We start from the raw sequence: 27395 nt of genomic DNA, 5'->3' as shown, positions 1-27395 counted from the left end.
TAGCTACTAGTGACCGAGCCAGGATTCAAAGGCTGGGATTCAGGCAGGCTGTGCTCAGAGTCCAGGTTCTTAAGTGCTACACTGTACTGCTTCCCAGAGAGCTTGCTGTGGTCCACAGAGAGCTTCATCGTGCTTTCTACAGCTGCACTGTGTTCTGTCAAATGGACGTACCATTACTTATTTCATCCCATTAAAAAAAAAAACAAAACATTGCTGAGGGTCGATTCTGACACATAGCATTTATTTCATCAGTCCCCTTTAAATGGACATCTGGGCTGTTTCTAATACTTTGCTATTATAAACAATGCTGAAATAAAGAGCCAAGTACATTTGGGATATGTGGGGGTATATCTGTTGAATAAAATTCTGGTGCTGGTATTGCTGGGTCACAGGTAAATGCATTGTAACTTTGCTAGATCCTGCCCTACTGCCCTTGGCGTTTTTACCACTTGACAGCCCAGTGAAAGGCCTATTTCCCACAGCTTCTCCAGCAGATCGTGTCATTAAACTTTTGAATTTTTGCCAAATTAATGGGTAAAAAACGATATTTCAGAGTAACTTCAATTTGCACATCGTTTATAATGAGTGAGTCTGAGCATCTTTTCTATGTTCAGGGACATTTCCTTTTGTGTGGACTGCCTATTCATATCCTTTGCTTGTTTTTTCCGTTGGGTTGCTGGCCTGGTTCCTATTGATTTTTAGGAGCTCATTATTATGCTGAAGCCTTCTTTATAACCTGTCTACACCCTCAGATTTTCAGCAAAAGGTTATTAAGGCTTTTTCCCTTCTTTTATTTGGTGTGTGTGTTGGTTTGATTTTGTTCTTAAAACCTCTCTCAGCTTCCCGTCAAGGCAGGGGGAGAAGGGGCGGGTGGACAGGGGTGATGGGTAGGCTGGCACCATGCCTTGAGCTGAGGCAGGTCGACAGGGGTGATGGGTAGGCTGGCACCACGCCTGGAGCACACGCCTGGGAAAAGATGCCAGTTCGGATCCACTGGATGCTGGGGCCCAGGCCAGGAGCAACGCCACAGCCGCTCTAATGGTGGTGCTCAGGCCCGGGGCGGAGCGGCTTACACACGGCGAAACGGGAGATCGAGGCTGGGTTGGGGCTAGGAAGGAAAGGAGGGGCACCTGGTCCAGGCGGACCCAAGGGAAGGGCAGCCCCCTTCTATCCATCTGCAGAGACACATGGGGAGCGACATTAAAGTTAGTCTGTTGCCACCCCGAGTCCCGGACCAGGGGTTACCTCGGCTCCCCAAATCCTGCAGAATCTCATCCCATCCCCCTGGGGGCCCCGGCCAGGCTGCCCGAGGGGCTGTTCACCGGCGGGAAAATGCAAGCGGGACCGACGCTTCCCGGGCCGGCAAGCGGGTAACTCCGGGGCCCTGCTGCTGCCCTACCCTACCCCGAGTGCGCCGGGGCGGGAGTGGAAGCCGGATCCCGCTCTTTCGTTTTCATTTCCCGGAAGGATAGCGTTACCGAAGCTCCCTGTGCGCCTGCTCGCTCACGGACCGGAGCGCACACCCCTCCGCCCTACTCCACAGCGATTCCCTCCCACACGCCCTTCCCGGCCTTCCCGGCCAAGTTAAGTGGTTGAGGGAGGAGGGTCCGGGAGCGCCAGCCCAGGGCTCTCTGGAGCTGCAACCAGTGGAGCGCTCACAATGGAAGGCTGGGTGGCTCCCTCACCTCCACCTGTGATGCAGGTAAGAGCTTGGCGGCTGAACCACGCAAGAGCGCGTGGAGCCACCTGCCCTCCCTCCTCCCATTCTTTCCCCATCACCTCAATTTTCATATCCATTTTATCAGACCTTTTCCCTGGCTTTAAAGTGCTCACTCTGCTACTAACCGAAAGGTCGGTGGTTGGAACCCACCAGCTTCTCCGGGGGAGAAAGATAAAGCAGTCTGCTTCGGTAAAGATTACAGCCTTGGAAACTCTATGGGGCAGTTCTCCTCTACCCTGTAGGGTCGCTATGAGTCGGAATCTACCGCAGTGGGTTTGTTTTGGTTTTTCCCTGGCTGGAATTTCACGTGAACACATTCCCAGATCTCACCATCCATCTCCTCCACTCCCATTCCACCTCCAGACATTGGTGTCCCCTACTCCCTTTCCAAAACCCAAGGCTTCTCTACATATAGCCCCTCCAGACTCTTTGCAGCCTCCTTACCTCCTGCCCCCCGCCCCGCCCCAGCCATATGTGAGGTCCCTGGCAGCTCCTGCACAAGCCAGGTCCTCCCATCCGGCAAACCCAATTAGAACCCCTCTCCATTCCCTAGGGAGCCTCAGTACTGCCCTAGAGACCCCCTTCCCACCTCTAAGGCCTTTCTTCACAACCCTCTCTCCAAGATCCACACCCATTTTATGAGACCCCTCCCTGTCCTTCATGCTGAAACCCAGAACTCTGACCCTCAGCAACCTGGCTGGCATTTCCCAGGTAGTTACGACCCAGAATTCCCCATTCCTCTTGCTTGGAAGAGGATGGAGAAATAGGTGAGGAGTTACCTAGGCCAAGGATGGGCTGGTCTAGAGCCTCTTCTCCAGCAGGGGCCAGAGAAATCCCCCCCGCCCCCCCGCCCCACTGCTGAGTGCAGCTCCTTAGGTTTAATTGGTTCAGCAACAGAAGGTTGTGGGGGGGGAGGGGTAGGCAGAAATGAAGTGGGAACTACCCCAAAAAGTGTTCTTCTTTTGTGGCCGCTAAGGCTTCTGGAGTTTGCTGTCTCCAGGTCCAAAATCTTTGGCTGCCGATTTGCCTCCTCAGACACTGAGAGCTGAATGTAAAGCTCTTGAAGATCCCAGAGTGAACAAATGACTCTTGCTGGAACTGGTTTCACTTTCCCACTTCACAGTGTGGCAGCCTGTGACCGGCCATGAGCCCCCAGGAGCCTCCTGTGCCTATAAAATCTGTCGTTTTTCTCATCTCCTCATCTTGACGGATGAACCAAATCAGCTCTATGGGCTATGCTGATTGTAAAATTATGAAGATACAGACTTCACTTGGTGGGGGACCATGGGGTTTGGAAATTTGTCTGAGAATCTCTCTTTTTTTAAATTGTTGTAAAAATATACATAACATCAAAAAAAAAAAAACAAAAACAAAAAACCTCCAAAACCAAACCTGTTGTTGCTGAGTCGATTCTGACGCATAGTGACCCTATAGCACAGAGTAGAACTGCCCTACAGAGTTTCCAAGGAGCGCCTGGTGGATTCAAACTGTTGACCTTTTGGTTAGCAGCCGTAGCACTTAACCACTATGCCACCAGGGTTTCCATATATAACACAACATTTGTCAATTCAAGATTTTTCAGGTGTATAATTTAGTGATATCAATTACATTAATCATTGTGCAACTGTCACCCATACCATTGCCAAATTTCCCATCACCATCTTTACCTTCACCTTTGTTTGCTTGCTTATTTCTGATTTAAGGTCTTTTTCTCCTGGCCCCTCAGGTTACCTTATATCCTTTCATAAGGACAGGCTCCAATAAGCATTCCCAGGTCCTCAGATTTCAGGCTTATGAGTCAAGTCTTAGCAAGGGATTCCTCTGCTGGGGTAGGCATATGCATGATAAAGCTTGAATTGGAAAGATGAAATTCAACTCAACCTTTATCAAATATCCATTGTGTACAAGTTGTGGATGGTAGCAAGATGAAGACACATGTGCTTCTTACTTTTAAGGCAGACACAATCTATTGGCAAGCGATGAACGCTCTTTTCTTTTAAAAATAATTCTTATACATTTACAGGTGAGCCTTTTGCAGAGCCCTGGTGATGCAGTGGTTAAGCTGTTAACCAAAAGGTCTGTGGTTCAAACCCACCAGCCGCTCAGTAGGAGAAAGATGTGGGAGCCTGCTTCTATAAAGATTTGTAGCCTTGGAAATCCCATAGGGCAGTTCTACTCTGTTGTATAGGGTCGCTACGAGTTGGAATCGATGGCATTGGGGGTTGGATTGAGCCTTTACCATGTGCTCTTCTTTGACTGGTTTTTCCTCTCTCTAGGAGGCAACATTGGCTGGTTCTCCTCTAAGCTCGGCCGAAGACATGCCACCCCCAGCCACCCAGGCCCAAGCCAGATGTGAAGCTCAAGTCCACCTGCTGGGTGAGGGGAGGATGTGTAAACTCCCCGGAAGACTCCGTGAGTAGAGGGAAGAGCAGTTGATTTTTTACAGCATTTTAATGTGAGGCATAAACTCTTCTTATCTAAGGAATTACTTTCCCTCCAGTTTGCTATTTCCTTGTTGGGTTTCCTTTAACTTTCCCTTCGCAAGGGAGTCAGAGAAGGTAAACATGCAGAGAAATCATACAGCTGACATGGCCAAGCATGAGGGGCGGGTGGGCTCCTCATTGGTAAGGTGAGAGTTGGAATTGGATGAGCTATTGGGTGCCTTCCACCCTGAAGACCAAGAGTTGGGGACATTAGCCAGAATAGACCAAACAGCGAACAGTTGTATATGTGTAGAGCCCCCTCTTTTAAATAATTATATTTGATTAAAAATTATATTTAATTTTTATGGTTACAAAAGTAGCATATACTTATTGTCAAAAAATTGGGAAATGACAGAGAAGCATAAGAAGAAGCTGTAGCACAGCCAAATCCACCCATAAGACATGTATTGGCCATATCCTTTCGTTTCATTTTTCTAAGTAGTGCTCTTGCCTGAGGAAACACATAACCATGGAGCAGGCTGTAGACACAAGCCCAGGTGCCTGGCTGTAGAGCCCGACACTCTTATGACGAGAAGCACATTTCTAGAGCAGGATGTGTTAGTTCTAATGGTGCGTAACAAATCATTCCAAAATTTAGTGGTTTAAACCAACGGCAGTGATTTATTATCTGGCAGGGTTTCTTTGGGGCAGAAATTTGGGAGTGGGCTGCCCAGGCAGTTCTGGCTGGAAGCCCCTCATGAGGTTGCAGTCCATGTTGGCTGGTCCGGTAGACATCTGAAGGCTTGACAGGGACTGCAGGGTCCACTTCCAACGTAGCTCACTCACATGGCTGGCAAGGTGGTATTGGCTGCTGGCAGGAGGCGCCTGTACCCATCATCTTAGATTCCATGACTCATACTTATTGAAACTTCTGAGAACATTCAGACAACACAGCTCTGATCCTTAGCACTTACCTAACAATCTTAAGAGATAGGGTGCACTAAATGACTCATTTTCCTGTCAACAACATCCCAAATAGGCAAACTGCTGACATCAAATCTGTACAAGAATCCACATGTTCTATAATGTGATGCCAAGTTAGAGAATGCTTAAAACTTGAAAATTAAGAAGTAGCTACAATAACCTAGGTGAAATGAACAAATTCCTAGAAACACATAACTGGGGACATCAGCTCTCTGTTTTTCACATTCGTAGGCATCTCTCTGCCATTCATTCCCAGTCACACACCCCTCTCCCTCCTCCACCTCCAGCTTCCATTCTAATAGTCAGGGCTGGTTTGACAAAACAAGTCTCGCTTAGCTTTGTGAGTCAGAGCTAAGTGGAACACACATGTGATTTTCCTGTAGTGCTCACTTTTCAGTGTTTGCTTGTCCAGCCATGATGTGTACTAGAGCTGCGGAAAGTCCACTCTGAGGATGATTGTAATTCTAGGGTTGCGGCAAGTGACAGGACTGGCCTGAGATGGAGGGGTGGGATCTACAGGGGCTCTGGCAGAGGGTCCCCCGACTCACAACAGGAAATTCACAACTGTGCTCTGTGAAAAAATGACAGTGAAAGAGGGTTTGCCCCCACCCCATGGTCTGTGTCCCTCAGGGTCTTCCTGGAGCTGCGGTGAGTCAGGAGCTATGAAAGGACACAGCTGCAAGGTTAGGACAGCAGCTACTGGTGCTGGGAGACCAGTTGCAGGACCCAGGGTGAAGTCACAGGGAGTGAGTCTGGGGGGAGGGGATGCATCCTCAAGGGATGACTTGGGAGAACTTTGAGACAGGAGGTTGTTTAGAGATTGCCACCACCATGGCCTCATTCAGTGACAGAAACTTAGGCTCCATGAGGGCAAGAGAGTCAACTGTGATTGATGCTAATGGCCAGACTGGGCCTCAAACCAGGACTCTTAATTCTCCATCCTGGGTCTCTCTTCATTTTCCTGGAACTTATCCCTCCTGGGTGGTGCAAATGGTTAACACACTCAGCTGCTAACCGAAAGGCTGGAGGTTCAAGTCCACCCAGAGGCACTTCAGAAGAAAGACCTGGAGATCTAGAGAAAAACAGCCGTTGAAAAGCCTGTGGAGCACAGTTCTACCCTGACACACATGGATAGGGCTGCCGTGAGTCTGAGTTGATTGGACAGCACCTGGAGGTAGTGGTGGATTATTGATTCCTCATAGAAAAGCTCTGTGAACTTCCGACTGTTAGATATAGAGAGCTGAGGTGGCTTTGGGTTTTGAAATTGACTTTCAGAGCTCCTGGTTGTGAATAAGCCACAGGAGATATACAGTGCCACCTCTTGTGTCCAGATGTCACAGGTGGAGGGATGGCACCTCTCTGCAATTCTCTGGAAATATAAAAACAAGGGGAAAGGGCCTTTGGGAAGCTTGAACAGAATTTACCTGCCCCTGCTCAAGTTCACATATTTTAGAGAGTCTCTGGGAATTTATTAATAGATACAATTTTTACAAGTGTGGCTTCTGCCCACTTCTTTAGGCATTTTATGTTTACGGAGCATGCTCCAGGTGCCTGGGAGACAACAGACACAGGTAAGGTCTGTGCCTCATGGAGCTGACAGTCCAGTGGGGATGCACTGACTCCATGAAGAAGTTCTCTGTCCAGTGATAAGGGCAGTGGGGGGCCATGCAGCTGGGGAGGGGGCAGGGGCCTGGGAGCCCCCATGTCCAACACTACTCTGGGTCTGGGAAGGTGCTGACCCTGTTTCTATTTCCTGTGAGCACCCTGGGCCTCAAGCGCCCACTGCCTACATCTTATCCCTCCAACTGTGACCTGGAGAGGCAGCTTCTCCTGCTGCCCCAGCTGGAGGCTTTGCCTAGATCTGTCCTAGAAGCTGGGAACTGGCCAGGCTGGAAAGCCCCAGTTAGCAGGCTACTGGGCAGGGAGAGTAAGGTGATACCAGGCTGGAGTCTTGAGAGACAAAGACGGTTAAAGTGAAAAAAGGAACTGAAAATACAGTTGATTACTGCAGAGAGGGCGAAGCCGTGGGCTGGTCTGCACGTGAAGACCCCGGAGGTTTAATTTGGTTTGATTGGTAAGGGGAGTCACGGCTATTAACCTCATCCTAGGAAGGAGACGGGGGAGGCTTCTCTGGCTGGTAGACTCCTTAGGGATTTGTTAAACTTTTATGCATGCTGGGCCCTGTGTCAAGCACCAATAATTAAAGAAATGAATACATACATAATACATATACAATGTTAAACATAAACATATAATTACATCAAATGTAAAATGTAATTTCGAAGAACAGGACACATGACCGAAAAAATAATGTGGGCGGAGGGAAGGGCAACAGAGCATCCGTTTCGAGGGTGTGTTTATGGTAGGCTGCGCTGGGGAGGTGACATCAAATGAGGACCTGAAGTTGGAGCCCTGAGAGATTGGTGGGGGAGAGCCCGGCGCCCCCGCCCCCAGCCCGTGTCCTTGCCGGTTCCAGGCATCCAGCCCGCGCTCTGGAGCAGGGAGGACGTGCTGCACTGGCTGCGCTGGGCGGAGCAGGAGTACTCTTTGCCGGGCACCGGTGAGCACGGGTTCCAGATGAATGGCCGCGCCCTCTGCATCCTCACCAAGGAGGACTTCCGGCACCGCGCGCCCTCTTCAGGTCGGGGAAACGCGCTGACCTGCTCTAAAACGTTCCGATGGCAACCCGAATAGGCCAGGGCGTCCCAAGTGGCCCGTGAGGACCCAGGGAGGGAGATCGAGGAGGCTTTGTTGGGGGTGTCATGCTCACCTCCCAGCGTTGCAGGATACCCCTCTCTCTAATCTTTGCCTGGTGGTTCCTAGGCAGAGAGGTCTTCTGCAAGGCAGTCGAGTTGTCAGCTTCTTTTCCAGAGCCCTCTGGGCCTTTTCTACTCATTCACGTTCCTCTCCCCTTCCCGAGGCCCTTGTTTCCCCTCTCATTTCCCACCCTACTGCCTCACATGTCCTCTTCCCTGCCCCACTCCTAAAAAACAAACCTCAATCTAGAGAAAAACAATATTCGGTCACACTGAGGTATAAATGACCGATAAAGGTTGAAGCCTTGCCTCCCCGCCAAGGAACAAACGAAAAAAACAAGCCCCTTTCGGTAGAGTGCATTCCGGCCCGTAGTAATCTTATAGGGCAGAGAGCTGTTCCATAGGGATTCGAGCTGCAGAGTTTCTGGCTGGCAGCCGATCTCTTTTAACCACTACACACATCGCCAGGGCTCGCAATAGGACTTTTTATTTTAACCAGATACTAGGTCTGAGGCAAACGGCGTGAATTTCTAATAAGGTGTTTCAAGCAGCAGAGAGTTGGGTGGGGCAGGGAGAGGCTGGATGGTAGCTGGCAGCAGAGCCTTCCAGGAACCTCGAGAATCACACCTGCTTCACAGTTGGACCGATTTCAGGTGGCGCTCAGTGTTCTTGCTGATTTGATGTCTTTTCTTAAAGAATACTGTGCACTCATGTTTTCCATACCACCCTTCTTTTGGCCAAGCAAGCCCATGATATATGTGGCAAAGAGATTTTCTTGAAATTCTTATTTACTTCCTTTCTCCTAACACTCCTGCGGCCAGTCCCATATCGCATCCCATGTTGTATCACACACTTCCCCTATAAGCCTCCCTCAGTGGCCGTTGGGATGTAATTCCTAGATTTAAGAGCTCTGGAGGGAGGTGGAGGTAGGCAGAGGGCCGAGAGTTGTCTCTAGACAAGCCTTGCCCTATAGCCGTGACAGTCCTGCCAGAGGCAAGGCTGGGAGAGGGGAGCTTGGGTCTGGTCCCTTCTCTCTCTATGCTCACTGCTTTTACTTCCTACGAGTGCACCGTCAGCCTCAAGGGCCCGCTGCCTACATCTTAGCCCTTTGGCTGCCCGGGATCTCCAGGATGGCACTCTACCTAGGGATTTCCCCTCTTTACTCCCCCACCAGCAGACCTAAGCACAAAGATGTGAGTCAAGGGAGATTTCTGGGCCCATGGACGGGGCCCCTAATTCCTAACTTGTAGGAAGAGGCTGGTTCTGTCTCCAAAGAACAAGGCATTGGAAAGACACGTCTGAGACTGTTTTGCTCCTTAGAAAGCAGGAGTGGTCCTTTCATAAAGCTTGGAAAGTCCAGTGAGCCTTAGAAGAACAGTCTCCGCCCCCCAGGGACATGTACAATTGTACAGTTTGTGCACTGCACACAGGCCCTCGGCCCGTGGGGGCTGAGATGCAGCCTGACCTTGCCAAGCTACGTGCCCTGGTGGGAGCTGCATCCACAAAGAAGAAGGGATGTCTTTTGTATTTATCCACCAAAAGGGCGACAGTGGCCCTGCCCAGCCTCAGCCTGCTAGGAGCTTTGTCAGGATCCGAGCCCTCACCCTGAGAGGCAGGTGACTGCAGGGAGCAGGGGGCTGTGGCTGGTCATCCCCACCCAGCTACGTCAGCAGTCTGCCCTCCCACCCCCTGAACAGGTGACGTCTTGTACGAGCTGCTCCAGTACATCAAGACCCAGCGGCGAGCCCTGGTGTGCGGACCCTTTTTTGGAGCGATCTTCAGGCAGAAGATGCCCACACAGCAGCCTCCTAGCCTCCTGGAAGGTGAGGAGGCTTTTCATGGAGCTCTGAGACTTTCCCCATATTGGCCTCATTGGGAGAGCAGGGATTCCTCAAAACAGAGTAATGAAAGAGGCGGTGGGTGTGGGGCAAGCTCCCCATCTCCTTCCAGCCCTGCTTCCTCGCCTCTCACCTCCTGGCCTTGGGGATGCTCCTGGCAACCCTTCCTGAGAGGCCCAGCTCTCATCTCCCCACTTCTCTACTTTCCCCTTCAGCAAAGAGATGTCTCTTTCATGTCTCCATTTCCTCTCCTCCCAGTCTCTCCTAAATTCACTCTTCTCAGGCTTTTAGCTCCATTGCTCCACTGAAATGGCTCTTATCAAGGTCTCCAGGGATCTGAATGTAGGAATGTTCACTCTTATTGTCTTATTGTGACCTCTGGTAGTCTTCAACCTCAAGATTAGCCCTCCGCCTCTCCCCATGAAACTCTTCCTTCCCTTGGCTTCCAGGATACCCCATTCTCCTGGTTTTCCTCCTACCCCACCAGCTGCTCCTGCTTTGCATTCTTTGCTGGTTTCTCCTCTTCTCTCTTACTTGTAAATGTTGGGGTACTCCAGGTTCAGGGAACCTCGTCTCTATCTACACTGAGACCCTGGGTGATCTCATGGAGTGCTGATGGTTTCCATATGAGTATCTCCAGGCCACACCCCTCTCAACGCCAGACTTGCGCATCTCGTACTGCATGTCCTGTGGGGACTGCAACCCTGACAATTAAACCAAATGTTTGATGTCCTGCCTTTTCCAGGCCTACCCCAACCGTATTCTTCTTTCAGTCTTCCCCATCTCAGCAAATGGTGGCTCCATTCTTCTGATTGCTCAGCCCAAACTGTTGGCTGTCATCTTTGTTCCTCTCTTTTCCCCCACCCTCATCCCAGTGGTCAGCAAATCTTTTTTTTTTTTTAAATAATTTTTATTGAGCTTTAAGTGAAAGTTTACAAATCAAGTCAGTCTGTCACATATAAACTTATATACTCCTTACTACATACTCCCATTTACTCTCCCCCTAATGAGTCAGCCCGCTCCCTCCTTCCAGTCTCTCCTTTTCTGACCGTTTTGCCAGTTTCTAACCCTTTCTACCCTCCCATCTCCCCTCCAGACAGGAGATGCCAACACAGTCTCAAGTGTCCACCTGATACAAGTAGCTCACTCTTCATCAGCATCTCTCTCCAACCATTGTCCAGTCCCTTCCATGTCTGATGAGTTGGCTTCGGGAATAGTTCCTGTCTTGGACCAACAGAAGGTTTGGAGACCATGACCACTGGGATTCTTCTAGTCTCAGTCAGCCAGTGGTCAGCAAATCTTGTTGGCTCTATCTTCATAATCTCTCCAGAATCCAAACACTTCTCACACCTCTCTTGCTGCCCATCATGGTCCACCCCTCATCATCATCACCGCTTGCCTGGAGGAACATATCAACCTCCTTGTGGACTCCCTGCTCTGCCCTTGACTCCTGATGGTCTATTCTCAACACAGCAGCCAGAGGGATTCTTTTAGAACTTAAGTAAGATCATGTCACTTCTCTGCTCAAAATCTCCCTGCCCGGCTCGGAGTCAAAATCACAATCCTTACAATGACCTCCCACCCTTGGCCCTTCTCTCTCATGGCTGTTCCCCTTGCTCATGCTGAATTCCAGCCACATTGGAGTCCTTGTTCATTTAGCCAGCAGAGACACTCCTGCCTCAGGGCCTTTGCAGTTGCTACTCCCTCTGCCTGGCATTCTCATCTCGTCCATACACCCACGTAGTTGACTGTTCTACCTCCTTCAGGGCTCTGTTCAAATGTTACTATGTCATCAAAGCCTTCCCTCATCAACCGCTCTGAAATTACAACCTCTGCTCCTGTCCCGGCATTCCTTACCTGTCTTATGGTACTTTATTCCCCCCACCCCTTGCCCATATATTATATACTGTTCCCATTTCCTTTTTTATTTAAGTCACCTATCTCTCTGCACTAGACTAGAAGGGCAGAAGATTTTTGGGGTTCAGTGATGTATCCCCCATTAGAACAAAACCTGACTCATAGGAAGTTCTCAATAAATATTTTTTGGGTGAAGGGAGAGGACACACTGGACTAGAACACAGGGCACTTGGGTTCTAGACCTGACTTTGTGAGCAGTTTTCCCTGGAGCCGGGGTTAACACCAGGCTGTCTGGCCCTCATTCATTGCCCTCCACTGCTTCCCTGAACTTCTTACCCCACTGGATGAGGGAAGAGCATTAGGAGTGCTGCCCAGGGGGCTCCGAGGCGTATTGTTGAGGGCCCTGGGGTCGGGGAGGCTCTGGGCCTGCAGAACCAACCATGCTCATCTGCTTGCAGGGGGGACCAGGGCCTCTCAGGCGGCCTCCCGGAGGGGCCTCCTACAGCAGCCACCAGACCTGGGGGTTGCCAGCTCCTTGAGCCACTTGGATGTCCCCAGCCTGGCCAGGTGGCCCCTTGGCAGGGAGGAGTCCTTCACCTTATCTCGCTGTGCAGAGCTTGGCTGCAGGCCTGACGGAGTCTGCTCCTGCCCTGCCATGCCACCAGCTCCCATTGACGGCAGGATAGCTGGTGAGTAGGGGCTGCGTTCCCCTGGCCAGGAGGGAGGTGTGCTGAGGCCGAGTCCTGCAGGGGTCACGGGTGACAAGCAAGAGGGTTGTTTTAACCTTGGACATTATTCTAAGGAGGTGGGTTGACAGCCCTGTGTGCTGGCTATAATCTGGTTATAGTGGCGTGGTGGTGCTGCCCAGGAGAGCCAATCCCACCGTTTCCAGGGCAGGGGCAGTTCAGCAAAACTGAGCCGATGCCAGTCTTTGCCACACACTCAAATTGACACAAAGTAGGTTTTCTCCCCTCTTTTCTTTTAAACTTTGTTTATTTTTAAATAATTGAGTGCTTACTGTGTGTCAGGCATGGTTCTAAGGCATTTACCTGAATTAACTTTATTCCTATAGCAGCGCTTTGAGATTGGTACAATAATTAGCCCCATCTCACAGATAAGGAAACTGTGAGGCTCAGAGGGGTTAAGTGACTTGCCCAAGATAACACAGCAAGTGGCAGAGCTGGGATGTAAACCCAGGCAGCCTGGCTCCACTCCACAGTCATGGTTAAAGGACTAACAGACAGACAACCAAACTAACAGATAAGCTGCCTGCCTTTCTGAAGGATGCTTTCTAGCCATGATGGGGATACCACATTTATTTTAAGGCACCGTAGAGGGCCAGAAGCCTGGCTTCCAGGTTGGAAATGACTGGAAATCACTGAAAATACAATTTGATCTTTTTAATAATAATACTTAACATTCTTTGGGAAACCCTCGTGGCATAGTGGTTAAGTGCTACAGCTGCTAACCAAAGGGTTGGCAGTTCAAATCTGCCAGGTGCTCCTTGGAAACTCTATGGGGCAGTTCTACTCTGTCCTATAGGGTCGCTATGAGTTGGAATTGACTTGATGGCACTGGATTTGGGTTTTTGGGTTTTAACGTTCTTTGAGAGTTTACTTTGTACCAGGCAATATGCTAATTTTTTTTTTTTTTGTCTATTATGTCATTGATACTTACTTACACCACCCATATGAGGAAGTGGTGGCTTGGAAGAGGTAGGGTGACTTGCCCTAAATCACTCAGCCAAGAAGTCCAGGTACTAGAATTCAAGCTTATACAGTTGCTCCGGGCTCCCTTTGCCCACTTGCCCTCCACAATGGCATGTTTAATTTTCCAGAACTTCACCAACAGGGGTTTAGATGGTGGTGGTTGTTTGCTGCCATCTAGGTGGCCCACAACTCATGGTGACTTCATGCGCAACAGGATCTGATCGTTGTGATCCATAAGATTTTCATCAGTTGATTTTTGGAAGTAGATCACCAGGCCTTTCTTCTTGCTCTGTCTTAGTCTGGAAGCTCTGCTGACACCATTTAGCATCGCAGCAACATGCAAGCCTCCACTGACAGACGGGTGGTGGCAGTGCATGAGGTACATTGGCCGGGAATCAAACCCAGGTCTCCTGCATGGAGGACAAGAATTCAACCACTGAACTACCACTGTCCTTCAGGGGCGTAGATAGGATGATCATTGCAATCCTGATTTCATACAGGTCTAGGTGGCTGAGTGGCTGGGTGAGGGCAGAGAGGGACGTAGAGGCAGGGTTCCGGCTGCCCAGTCTGCGCTCATACTGCCCTTGGATGAAAGTGCCCCAGCCTTAGCATCAGGCAGAACTGGGTTAGACTCCCTGTCCTGCCTGCCACTTAGGAGTTCAGCAAATGGTTAGGTGCTGGACTGCTAACCAAAAGGTTGAGATTCAAACCCACCCAGAGGTGCCTTGGAAATGAGGCCTCGTGATCTGCTTCTGAAAAGTCACAGCCTTGAAAACCCTATGGAGCAGTTCTACTCTGCACACATGGGGTTACCATAAACCAGAACCAACTGGACAGCAACTGACGGCAACGACAACAAAATGGGGATAAAGGTACCCACCTCCTAGAGTTATGAGGATTGGATGAGACAATGAGTAATGAACTTCCATAAACAGCTGTTTCTGTTAATACCATTGTCTTCACCACCCTGCCGGTGTTCCCAGGGCCCCAGACTCAAGGTTGTCCAGTCCTCACCGCACCAGTAACACATCCTGTCCTCATCCCCTGTGCTACATTGCAGACTGCCGGCTGCTGTGGGATTACGTGTACCAGCTCCTATCTGACACCAGGTACGAACCCTACATCAAGTGGGAAGACAAAGATGCCAAGATATTTCGTGTTGTGGATCCAAATGGACTTGCCAGACTCTGGGGAAATCACAAGGTGAACCTCGGTTCCAGCAGGCGGGACAGTCTCAACATTTCTAGAAGGGGCCGGGGCAGAGGTTCAGAGTAGACCCCTCGGCACTAGAGGACAGTCCTCAGCTGACTGGGCTTCACCACCAGCCCCAAAAGTGCCAGGGTCATTTTACTTTGGAAGATACTGAAAAACTTGCAGTTACCTTTTGTGGATGGGGAACGTAGGTGGAACTCTGGGATGTTGCCTTCTAACTGCTTAATCCCACTTTACTTAGCATTTGAGCCTTGCGAAGCACATTTACAAGCTGTGGGGCTGTTAGGCCAGATGAAGAAGCTGATTCCTTGGGGGAAACTGGGGCAGAAACATGGGAATCAGGACTGGAACGGCCTGGGAATGACCGAACCAGCATTCACAGCGTGAGGAATGCCCATACTAAATGAGTGTCTGTGAGTTTAGGTTGACTACCCTAAATTTTAATAATTAAACATTTATTTTAGTGAGAATTATGATTTAAAAATTTACCTACCATATTAATTTCATGTTTTACAGTGGTGTTATAAAGAAAATATCTTTTTTTTATACAGTGAAACTTGTGAGAGCCAAAACTCCACAGGTCTGCCTTGTTTTTCCGGATCTCGAAAGTTTTCTGCCTTTGACAGGGTGCAGTTTTGCCACTTTTCTATAGCTGTCTCTTAGTGGAAAATATTTGAGTTTTTCTTCTCTGACAGGTTTCCGCCTTACACAGGTTCTGGCTCTCACAGGTTTCACTGTAAATAAGTTTATTTATATTAAAAAAAAAAATGAGTCTTTTAAAGAAAAATATTAAGAACAATAATGATAATTAGCAATATATAGCATTTCTAAAAATGTATAACATTTGATTGCCAGGCACTGCCTATATTAACTCATTTAATCTTCTCAACAACTTAGCGAGGTAGGTATTATGAGATGTGGAAACTGAGGCGCAGAGACGTTTGGCAACTTGTCCAAAAGTTGCAGCCAGTAAGTGGCATGGCAGGGATTTGAACCCAGGCTACCTGGCTTTGTGCTCCATTTATTATGTTGCCTTTTTAGTAGTGCTGGTGGCTAGAAGGATGCAGATGACTGCAGTTTGGGAAGCATTAATCTGGTCCAATCTCTTTTTAGTACAGAGAGGGAAACCAAGGCCCAGAAAGCAGGAAATCCATATAATGAGCACTTATTACATAATGGGCACTGTAGCTAAGTACTTCCATGGATTAACTAATGTAATCCTCACAACAAAGCCGTGAGGCAATATTCTTATCCTCATTTGCTGGCAAATAGACTCAGAGAGGTAAGGAAACCTATCCAGGGTCACACAATTTCCAAGTGGTAGAGCTGGGCCTTAAAGTCCAAGTGAGAGCACCATCACATTATTTCTTCCCCGGCCTTCTCCTGTCTTTCTTCTTCCAAACTCAAGAGATGGTGACATGGGGCTGCTTTGCCTTCCAGAATCGGATGAACATGACTTATGAGAAAATGTCACGTGCCCTGCGCCACTACTACAAGCTGAACATCATTAAGAAGGAACCTGGGCAGAAACTTCTCTTCAGGTGAGTGGCCTGGGGGCCAAGGTGAAAAGGGGAAGCGAGTCTGTGGCCATGTGGGTTGGGAGCCCCCTGCAGCTGGGGCAGGGGGCTAATTTGCAGCTGTGGCCTGAATTCCAGATTTCTGAAGACACCAGGGAAGATGGCCCAGGACAAGGGTAGCTGTCTGGAGCAGCCGGAGAGCCAGGAGCAGGACAGGATGGATTTCAAGGATGAGATGCTGCAAGTCTCTTCATGAGGGGCGGGTGGACTCCTCCAGGTGCCTGGCACTAACATGGCAGAAACTGAGTCTCCCATGAAGGCAGCCACGTGGCAGCCTCTTCTCTCTCGCCGGGGCAGCAGGAATCCCCAGCTGTATTTTGTACTCATGGTATCATAGTTGTAGTCTCAGGGGCTCAAAGCTGCCTGGGGACCCAGGAGGACTGAGAGCTGGAGAGGTCCTCACCTCCAGGACAGTGGGTGGCGTCGTCCTTTGGGTAGGGCAGTCCTGGGGCTAAACAGGGTACCCGTCCAGCTTGGGAGAGGGAACCAGATGCTGAAAGAACATCCAGCCAATCCCTTGAGTTTTCTCTGAAGGAAGTGAGGTCCCTCACCAAGCCTCAACTTTCCTCTTCTGTGAAAGGGTCATGCTCGTAAACACCCACGCTGAGGAGGCTGATTCATGCAAGTACATAGTACATAATAATGGTAGTTGACATTTCTTAAGGGCTTACTATGTGCCAGGCATTGTGCTAAGGGCCCTACATACATTTTATTTCCTTTAATTTACACACCTACCCTCTGAGGTTTAAAGATGGGGAAACTGAGGCATAGGCACTTTGAATGTGCAGAGCTGGGATGCCTCTCCAGAACTGAGTTTTCTTTTATAGCCTCTGAGTGTATCTGGGGACTTCCCAAACAGAGGCCATGGTCCTACCTCTCTGTCCCTGCGGTCTATCGTTTGACCTGGCCTAGCCACCTTGCCCTCAGTTTTCAGTCCTTTTATGACTGTGTGACTATGACCCTATGAAGATCAGGACCCCATCCTCCTCCCCCTTGGCTTCCTTGCACCTCCTGTCTCTACACAGATGTTTCAGGAAGCCCCGCATGACTGGATTCTTGGTTAAATGTCTCTGTTTTCACGGTTTGTGACTGTGTAACAAGTGGTTCTCAGGACCAGCAGCATCAGCATCACCTGGGAAGTCATTCCAAATGCAACATTTTGGCCCCAGCCCAGACCTGATAAAACAGAAACTCTGGGACGGGGCAATCTGAGGTTCAAGGAGCTGTCCAGGGGATTCTGATGCTTGCTCAAGTTTGAGAGCCATGGGTATAGACACCACCTCACATGTACTTAAGGCCACAGCCCCTCCTCACCCCCCTCACATCTGTGTGTCCACTCAGTGGGGGAGGGAAACTGACAGGGAGAGCAAAGGAAGATAATCAGGGCAGGTTAACTAGCAATCTTTGATGTGGTGAAAACAGGTGAAATTGTGCACTACAGATCAGTAAGTAAGCACAAGTAAACCCATGTATACCTTGCTTATTGGGTAATCCATCCCTGGAATAAGGATGGAGCATGATAAGGGGGGCATTATCAGAAAATGGCTCAGGAAAACCTCAGGGCAAGATGAGAGGAACAGAGAAGCAGCCGACATAGCCTCCAGTGGCTCAGCAGGGCCTCCAGTCCCACTTCCTGCCCTGGCGGGTGATATATATCTTTCACTGTGCTGGGCACTGTGCTACAGATTTTCCTCGTCCTTTCTCCAGACAACCATGTTAGGTAAGTGTTGCCACTCCCATTCCACAGGTGAGAATACAGAGGCTTGAAGAAGATTCCAGAACTTGCCCACAGTCACACAATCGTAAATAACAGGCTGGGATTCCAGCTTAGGCCTGTCTCACTGTAGACCCTAAGGCACAGAAATTCCCCAATATCACAGGCTTTTCTAAGGCATCTTGCTGTTGGAACTAGAGAACTCACCGCTCTCAGGGCTAAGGACACTGGAAACCCTGCGGCATCCCCAAGCAGCCTGAAGGCAGGCTCCTGCATATAGTTGTGGGGTCTGTGCACTGCACAGAGGGTGAGAGGAATGGAAAATCCAGCCAGGTCAGGTTCTCCAAGCTGGAAGCTCTGGTCCACCCAGAGTGAGTGCCTTTTCTAATTTGTGAAGGCACCACTTTCGATAACAGTGGCTTCTCCTTGGTGAATGAATCCCCACAGCGTTGACCACGCCACCTTTCCCTTTGTATGCAGGAAGTAGCCCCAGCTGAATTGAGAGATATCTGTGCTTCCCCCACCCAAATGGCTCAGCCTCTGAGGGTTTACCCTGGGTGGGGGTGGGGAAAGAAAAATGAAGAAAAAGATAACTGAGTAGATAGAAAAAATGGATGAGGAAAAAGGAGAAAATTTAGGACAAGAAGGGAAAGGAGGTGTAGGGGGGGAGGAGAAGCCAGATGACAAGGAGTTCTTAAAGTGTTGAGGGGAAAGGTGTATGCGTATCTCAGGCTGGGTTACCTACAGAAGCAAAACCAGTGAAGCATGTATAACATCTGGAAACTGGTGGCGTACTGATCAAGAGTTATGGCACTAACCAAAAGGTTGGCAGTTCAAATCCACCAAGTCCTCCTTGGAAACCCTATGGGGCAGTTCTACTCCGTTCTATGGGGTCGCTGTGAGTCAAAATTGACATGACAGCAACAGGTTTTACATCTATATCTCTATGGAGCTCTCGTGGCGAAGTGGTTAAGAGCTACGGCTGCTAACCAAAAGGTCAGCAGTTTGAATCCACCATCTGCTCCTTGGAAACCCTACGGGGCAGTTCTACTCTTGTCTGTAGGGTTGCCATGAGGAGGAATCAACTTGACAGCAATGGGTTTTTCTATCAATCTGTTTCTCTGTCTCTACCTACCAACATTTATTTTCAAGGAAATGGCTCACACAGTTGTGAAGGCTGGTAAGACCTAAATCCATGAGTCAGACATCAGGTTTGAGGCTTCTCCTGACTCATGTGGTTGCAGGGACTAATGAACCCAAAATCAGCAGGTCAGAGAGCAGTCTGCTGGCTCACATTCCAAGAACCAGAGGTCAGAGGATGATGAGTTGGATGTTGGCTCAAGAAAGAGCGAGTTTTCCCAGAACATCCATGTATATACGATGCAAGCCACACCCCCAAGGAAACGCCCCTTTCAACTGATTGGCTGCTCATATCAGATCACAAAATGGAGGATGATTACATAGTATCTGCCAAACCACTGAGAATCATGGCCTAGCCAAGTTGACACATAACCTTAACCATCACAGTCCACGCCTTGTCAACTGGCACCTTGTCAACTGGCATCTCCTTAAAATGTACATAATCTCTAAATGAAGACAATTATAAAGTCATACTTGCAACTAAACATGATATAATCAGCATGCATACAACCAAAAATGCACTAACCCTGTTTACATCTTATATTTTATAAGTAATGGAATAAGGGTGGAAAGAAAGATGTTTGCAATACATACATATATACGTACATACATATACACACACATACATGTGTAACAAAACAAGGAAGAAATACTAAAAATTACAGTCCTCATTTCTGCAACTGGTCACGTGGTCCTTGCTGGTATTTAGAACTACCTTCTTCTACCACCCATTCTGTATTCCCTTTGCCCTCAGCAAACACCTCATCTGGTTGTGGTTCTTTGCCTGGTGGGGTGACCCAAACCTTCATTTCTGAAGGGTCTGGGCCATTAGTAGTCATGTTGGAATTGGGTTGCTGTAGTTTTCCACTGACTAATCGCAGGACGTGGTGGCACTGAGAAACATCCTAAGGGATCTCCTGCATTCTAGACAAAATCTTCTTTACCTCAGTTATGTAATGTCAATTCAATTTCCTTTGGTAATCAGGAACAGTCCCACTAGCCAATACAGTAACTCCTTTCTTTGCCTATTGTGATCCAAAGGCATGTTTCTCAAAAGCAGAATAATTATCTGCAGAGGATGGCAGAGCTTTGCTCCAAAATCCTTAGGATCTGCACTAAGATTCACCAGTGGAGGCCTGCCAAAGAGTCCAAACGTCATCTCTATCTGCCACTGAGACTTCAAGAATGAGCCGGGTCATATGGCTCAAGTGGCAGAGCGGCTTGCATGGCAGCCTAACCTGCTGCAGAGCCTTCTCTTGTTTTGGGCCTGTTTTTAGTTGTAGGAGGACCCAGCAAGATGTAACAACTTATCCTTTGCTTTAGAAGGAATATTTCAACATGCCCCACATCACTGGACCCCTAGAAATTTCTCTGAGGTAGAAGGTGCCTGAATTTTTGTCAGATTAATTTCCTACCCTCTAACATGTAAAAGTATTACCAATAAGTCTAGAGTCACTAACACTTCTTCCTTACTAGGTCCAATCAGCATAATGTCATCAATGTAATGGTCCAATGTGATGTCTTGTGGAAAGGTAGGGTGAGCAAGTTCTCTTTGGACTAAATTATGACATACCAAACCAAAAACCAAACCCAGTGCCATCAAGTTGATTCTCACTCATAGCGACCCTATAGGACAGAGTAGAACTGCCCCATAGAGTTTCCAAGGAGCGCCTGGGAGATTCGAACTGCTGACCCTTTGGTTAGCAGCCGTAGCACTTAACCACTACGCCACCAGGGTTTCCAAATTATGACATAGGGTTGAAAAACTGATATACCTTCGAGGTAGGACAGTGCAGGTGTATTGCTGGCCTTGCCAGCTGAAGGCAAACTGCTTCGGGTGTTCCTTCAAAACTGGAATCAAGAAAAAGGTATTGGCCAGTTTAATATCTGTATACCAGGTACCAGGAGATGTATTAATTAGCTCAAACAATAAAACCACATCTTGAATGGCAGCTACAATTTGAGTCACCACCTGGTTAAGTTTATAATAATTCACTGTCATTCTGCAAGATCCATCTGTTTTTTGCACAGGCCAAATAGATGTGTTGAATGGGAATGTGATGGGAATCACTACCCCTGCATCCTCCGAGTCCTGATGGTGGCAGTAATCTCTGCAATCCCTCCATGAATGAGACATTGTTTTTGGTTTACTATTTGCCCAGGTAGGAGCAGTTTTAATGGATCCCACTTGGCTTTTCCTACCATAATAACCCTTATTCCACATGCCAAGTACCCAATGTGGGGGTTCTGCTAGTGGCTGAATATGTCTATTCCAATTACACATTCTGGAAGTGGGGAAATCACTACAGAATGGATTTAGGGACCCAGTGGACCCACTGTGAGATGGGCCTGAGCTAAGACTTCACTAATACCCTGACCTCCATACATCCCTACTCTGACTGTTGGGCCACAGTGACATTTTGTGTCTCCTTGATTAAATGTCAGTTCAGAGCCAGTGTCCAGAAATCCCCCAAAAGTCTGATTATTTCCTTTTCCCCAGTAAACAGTCACTTTCATAAAAGGCTGTAGATCCCTTTGGGGAAAGGTGGGAGAAAAATTAACAGCATAAATTTTTGGTAATGTGGTGGAATCCTTCCTTCAAGGGGTTGTGGGTCTGTAAACTGGCTCAAGTCTGGGAATTGATTGAGGGGCCATGACTCTCTGTTCTGCTGATTCAAATTAGACTGTCATTCACTTGGCCTAGAATTTTTTCACTTGTATGATTGTGTAAATATTTAGTATACTTCCCATCTATTTTACTCCTAGGGACACCATAACTAAGTAGCCTATGCCCTAAGTCCATACAAGTCAGACTATTCTGACTACTGCTTTAACTCTGCTGTCCATTACAGTCATCACAACCACATTGCCTTTGTCAATTAAGTGCCACCACTTGGCCACTACCACCATGGGATCCAATCAGCCCCATTGTATTTCCATGTCTTAATTCAGTTAGAGTAGTTGTCACTGTCAAATCTGACTTACATAAAATAGCATTCACAGTAGTCTTCAAGGATGCTGGTTCTCCCTTCTCAAATTTGTTCCTCACCATTGTGGTAAAAGCTGTGTCCTTTGGGCACTCAATGGGTGGGTCTGTTGGTCCAATTTGATAAATCCAGTCTAACATGCAATTTCCCTAAGCCTTTGGATACCTTCTTCTATGGTATACCAAGGTAGGTCTGGCATTTCAACTTGATTTAGTGAAGGCCACTGATTAATCCATGCTTCAGTAAACCAATCAAATAAATGATTAGATCCTTTTCTAACCTCTAGCCATTTCCACACATATTCCTCAGATTTCTGTTTGTATACATTAGAAAAATCAAGCATTTCTTTTGGAGTATAGCATACCTCGTCCTGGGTCACACTTTGTACTTCACCTCTTGGGGTTTGCTGGAACTTAAGTCTAGTTATAGGTCTAGAAGCAAAAATGGGTGGTGGGGGTGGGTCCTGGGCACATTCAGCAATATCTTGTAAAGGATTTGCCTTAGGTGATGCCCCAGGCAAAGCCTCAGGTGATATCTCAAAGACTCTTTAGGCACAGCGGGGTTAATCTCATCAGATGTGGGTGGAAGGCATAATGATTTTACTGGGGAGGGTAGCTTAGCAGACAAAGATGGAGTCATCTCTTCAGATGTAAGTAAGAGGCCTGGGTCTGTTGGCAGGAGTGATTGAATGGAATTTAGGAGCTCAGTGTCCCCTGCTTTCTGATTATCTTTCCATATGTCCCCATTCCAAGTTTCAGGATCTCATTTCTTCCCAATCAATGCCTTTTCTTTAACTGCAGACACCATTCGAGGCTGGGAATTCAATTGGCGTTGTAACGCAGCCAATTTTACAAAAAGACTCTGGGTTTGATTTTCAGCAATATCAGCTCTGTTACTACAAGAAATAAGGCTTTCTTTCAGGGCACAGATGGCAACGTTAAAATCTTTTATGCAGCACTTCAGCTGTAACTCTGAAGCCCTGAGCTCATTTTTTTCTCTCACCACTTTGTCTAGTGAAAGCAGGACCAACCAAGAAGCCTCCCTATACTTCTCATTCTGACAAAATTGTAGAAAAAGTATCAAATATGCAATCATCCAGAGCCTTGTCTGTCATAAGTATTTGATCTATTGGTGGTGATATATTGCATATTTCTGGATTAGCCATGGGTTAGCAGTGCCTTCTTTATTACTGGAGGCAGAGTCATCAGCCCCTTTAAGACTAGCCAGACTTGAGAACCAATTCAGAAAACTCGTTCTTAGGATTTTGTTCCTCTAGAACCACTCTCAGTACCAAATGTCTTATGCTGGGTTCTCTAGAGGAGCAAAATCAGTGAAGTATATACATATTTATTTCAAGGAAATGGCTCACACAATTGTGGAGGCTGGCAAGTCCTAAATCCATGGGTCAGAGATTGGGCTGAAGGCCTCTCCTGATTCATGTAGTTGCAAGGACTGACGAACCCAAAATCAGCAGTTCAGACAGCAGAGAGAGTGAGCTTTGCTGGACATCCATATATATTGGATGCAAACCACACTCCCAAGGAAAATCCCTTTTCAACTGATTGGCTGCTCACATCAGATCACAAAATGGAAGATGATTATAAAATATCTGCCAAGCCACTGAGAATCATGGCCTAGCCAAGTGGACACAAAACCTTAGCCTTCACAAAATGAAAAAAAGATTAAAGGGATAACCCTGGACACCCTTAATTTGGTACTGAAGTCACTCTTGAGGTTCACCGGTCAGCCAAAGATTGGACAGGTCTAGGTGTATAGGGTCAACAATAACACAGGCGAGGTGTGTGCTTCGTAGTTCAATCGTGTATGCAAGACTAATGGGCACACCAGGCCAAAATCAAAGATGAGAAGGCAGGAAGGGACAGGAAACCTAGACGAATGGAAATAGGGACCTGGGGTGGAGAAGGGGAGAGTGTTTACATGTCATGGGGTTGGGCAGCCGATGTCACAAAACAATTTGCTTATTACCTGCTTAATGAGAAACTAATTTGCTTTGTAAACTTTCATCTAAATTATAACAAAAAGTAAATAAAACGAACATATTCTAAAAAACAAAGAAGATTAAAGGGATAAAAAGAAAGGAGGATGGGGTGAGCATCACAGAAGGATGAGTATATGAGCCCACCCTGGCCCCCTGGAATTTACGCTCAGAAAGCCCTGGAGTGCCTATCCTGGCTCATCTAACATGGGGCTGAGAACTTTTAGGGCCTTGGGACTCAGCAAGGCATTAAATTGATAATTGAGCACCTACTGTGTCCAGCCCTGGGCTTGGCACTTGAAAGAGAGGGAAGTGACACTGCCACAGACCTCAAGTTATGGACATTTCTTTAGAGACACAGATCTTGTGAACAGAAAAGGAGACCTGACAGTTCAGGACAAGGCTCACTTGGGACCAGGAATGGCCCTGGCGGAAGGGGCAGCCATGGAAGCTCCCTGGAGAAGATGGGATCCGAGCTGGGAAGGAGTTCTGATAACTAGGAAGGAGAGTGGGGAGGGAAGGGAGGATAAGGACAAGAGTATTTTGGTCAGTTAGTCCCAGGTTCAAATCTTGTCTCTTCCACTGATTTGCTGTATGACTTGGGCAAGTTGTCTCTTTGGACCCTCAGGTTTCTCATCTGTAAAATGGGGATGCTACTAGCTGACCTGACCTCACAGACTTGCTAGAAAGTTTCAATAAGATAATATTTGTGAAGTGCTTATTATATGCCTGTTATGTAAGGGGCACTTAATAAGTGCTAGCTGAAAAAACTCTACAAATCGAAACGTACTCTGAAGAATGAAAGTGCCTCTGTCCTATTCGTTCAGCTTCTCTGCTCTGCTCCCTGACCCGGAAGTACAGGCTGGGGCCTCTCGAGAGGGCATCAGAGCCTTTGCCCTTTCAAATGTCCCAGGTATGGTCAGGGAAGAAGTATTCTCACTTAATCGAAAGCAGAACTTCTTGGATTCACATTGTCTTTCTTGGAAGGAGGAAGCTACCTCGGCTGCTTCAGGAAATCCCCCTGCTCTGAGTCTGGGCCGCCATGGGTCACAGTACAGAAGTTGATAAGATTATAGGACTTTGGGACTCAAAGTTATGGCCGCTCAGGAGCAGGGAAGCCCCTGGCTTGATGTCATCTAGGGCCCTTAATCTGCCTTTTTTGTAACATTGAGACAATCCCACACTGGTAGGGACCAGGCAGGTGGCCTTGGGGGAAAAAAAGGGCTCAGTAGGAAAATTCTTGGCTTCTTTCATCTCCCTCTGAGATGGTTCCATCCCATTGACTTTGCTCCAGGATGAGCCCTTGTGCCCCATAGCTGGACTGGGAAGGACATTGAAATGAACTTGTGAATTCCCCTATTTTATTGGTAAGGAAACAGACGAGAGAGGGGAAGTGATTTGCCCAAGGTCCCATAGCCCAGCCCAGTCGCCTGGCTCCTAACGTTCCCTCATTTCTTCTTGGTATCTTGCTTGTGGGGCTAAGATGAAGAGGTTTAAACAAGAGGATGGATTCAGAGGCCACTTCTTCCAGTTACAATGTTGGCACCTGCCTGCTGGTTTGTTGCGATTGTCAGTAGTTGTGTATCCCAGGGATTATGCCTTAGCTCAGGGTGATGAATCTTCCCCGAAGCTGAGATCATCACCGCCAGGAGTGGGGCTTGGGCACAGTCCGCCAGCCCAGATCCCTGAGCTCTGCACCCTGCCTGGCAGTGAACTCCACCGATCTTCCCAGGCATATTAGGACCCAGTCAGGGGATGGACATCTGGGTGCCAGGAGCAAAGAGGAGATTGATTCTGTCCTTCCTTCATTTCACGAGCATTAGTTGAGCACCTGCTACACACCTGGGGCCAGGTGAGGCTCCGGGTTCACATTCTTTTCTTACACAGAAATTAAGTTTCTGAAAAGTGGTGGGTTGCTGAAATCTATGTAGGTCAACATGAATTTTCTTATAAAGAATTTTAAAAAAGCAGGAGGTATATTCTCATGGGTTGAAAAGTACCAGCTATGTTGTTTTAAAAACAAACAAAAAGATTTTTTTGCTTTTGCCAGATTACATTAGTATTAATAGTAAATAGTTTATGAAAAAAATGAGTATACTAAGATGTTCATAAATGAAACAAATGACGGTCACTGTCCCCACCAGGTGCTCCACTTACAGGGTTAACCCATGACCATGATTAGCTATTCTCCATTGTCTCCATTATATTGATTCTTGCTGACAAAATCTTTGTCCCTTTCAGGGAGATTCCAGATCTAGCGCTTTTAAAACCCTGGTGGCCCTGCCATGTCTTGGGTTTTTATTGCAGGAAGCCTGGGTTGATACTGGTGACCCATCCCCTTTGTCACTGAGGGTCCTAGTGGTGACAGCATTTCTTCTCCTTCTGGCTCCTCCCCCTGATGTTGCAACACATTTTCAACTCACATGTTCTCCCAGAAGTTTTATAGTGACATGCAGAAAACACACACATTTACAGAGCAAGGCCTTGAACCTCTGAACAGTCCGGCATCTGGTGGTAAGTGGGCAGATGGCACTGGCTCTGAAGAAGCCTGGTTGAGTGTTGGGCATCAGGTCAGCTGCTGGCTCAGTCATTCACTGGGACCACTGAACTAAGCCGCCACTAGGACAGACCCAAAATTTGGGTGGGGAGTTTAAAGTGGGTTGGTCTGAATTTAAAATATGCATATTTTGTTGGGAGTTTCTTAAATGGCCTTTTCAATCTCTTCTCTTATTATGGGTCTGTTCAGATTTTCAACATCATTTTGTTAGTTTGGGTAGGTAGTATGTTTCTAGAAATTTGTCCATTTCCTCTAGGTTTTCAAATTCATTGGAGTATAGTTTTTCGTAATAATCTGTTATAATTCTTTTTATTTCAGTTGGGTCTGTTGTAATGTCCTCCATTTCATTCCTTGTTTGAGTTATTTGCATCCTCTCCTGTTTTTCTTTTGTCAATTTGGCCAGTGGTTTGTCGATTTTGTTGATCCTTTCAAAGAACCAACTTTCGGTTTTGTTGATTTTTTCTATTATTTTTCTGGTCTCTATTTCATTTATTTCTGCTCTGATCTTTATTATTTCCTTTCTTCTAGTGGCTGTGGGCTTCTTTTGCTGTTCTTTCTATTCGTTCAAGTTGTATAGCTAATGTTTTGATTTTGTCCCTTCTTTTTTGTGCATCTATTGCTATAAATTGACCTTTGAGCACTGCATTTGCTGTGTCTGAAAGGTTTTAGTATGATGTGTTTTCACTCTTGTTTGATTCTAGGAATTTTTTGATTCCATTTTTGATTTCTTCTATTACCCAGGGGTTTTTAAGCAGGGTGTTATTCAGTTTCCATGTAATTCATTTTTTTTTTCCCTTGCTCTTCCTATTGTTAATTTCTACATTGATGGCGTTGTGATCAGAGAAGATACTTTGTATTATCTCAATGTTTTGGATTTTGTTGAGGGTTGCTTTGTGGCCTAATATGTGGTCTATTCTGGAGAATG

At 47.5% G+C, this 27395-nt stretch overlaps 1 protein-coding gene across 5 annotated transcripts; it reads left to right on the top strand.

The window, feature by feature from the left end:
- The first annotated feature begins 886 nt into the window (after positions 1-886).
- Positions 887-26360, top strand: ETV7 (ETS variant transcription factor 7). Of its 5 annotated transcripts, none has more exons than XM_023546337.2 (8): positions 891-1702; positions 3997-4132; positions 7604-7768; positions 9581-9706; positions 12037-12267; positions 14348-14490; positions 15940-16040; positions 16155-26360. In XM_023546337.2, the coding sequence occupies exons 1-8, from the start codon at positions 1661-1663 to the stop codon at positions 16270-16272; spliced, it is 1062 nt and encodes a 353-aa protein (XP_023402105.1). In that variant the 5' UTR covers positions 891-1660; the 3' UTR covers positions 16273-26360. The 5 variants fall into 5 exon arrangements, with proteins under 5 accessions (XP_010587537.1, XP_023402105.1, XP_023402117.1 ...); XM_023546347.2 differs by lacking the exon at positions 891-1702 and adding an exon at positions 6646-6698 and having other exon boundaries at positions 4024-4132; XM_010589235.3 differs by lacking the exon at positions 12037-12267 and having other exon boundaries at positions 887-1702.
- The last annotated feature ends 1035 nt before the right edge of the window (positions 26361-27395 follow it).

The sequence above is a fragment of the Loxodonta africana genome, chromosome 1, assembly GCF_030014295.1.
Source record: "Loxodonta africana isolate mLoxAfr1 chromosome 1, mLoxAfr1.hap2, whole genome shotgun sequence".
In the NCBI taxonomy this organism is placed as follows: Eukaryota; Metazoa; Chordata; class Mammalia; order Proboscidea; family Elephantidae; genus Loxodonta; species Loxodonta africana.
The sequence above is the reverse complement of the archived record's forward strand: the minus strand, read 5'-3'. Positions and strand labels throughout refer to the sequence as shown.

What these genes read in the sequence shown, in the direction of transcription:
- ETV7 (XM_023546337.2), top strand. Translation starts at nt 1,661, where the DNA reads ATGGAAGGCTGGGTGGCTCCCTCACCTCCACCTGTGATGCAG. An exon ending in GCCTCCTAGCCTCCTGGAAG is followed by an intron (nt 9,707 to 12,036) that starts GTGAGGAGGCTT and finishes ATCTGCTTGCAG; the next exon opens with GGGGGACCAGGGCCTCTCAG. An exon ending in GGGCAGAAACTTCTCTTCAG is followed by an intron (nt 16,041 to 16,154) that starts GTGAGTGGCCTG and finishes CCTGAATTCCAG; the next exon opens with ATTTCTGAAGACACCAGGGA.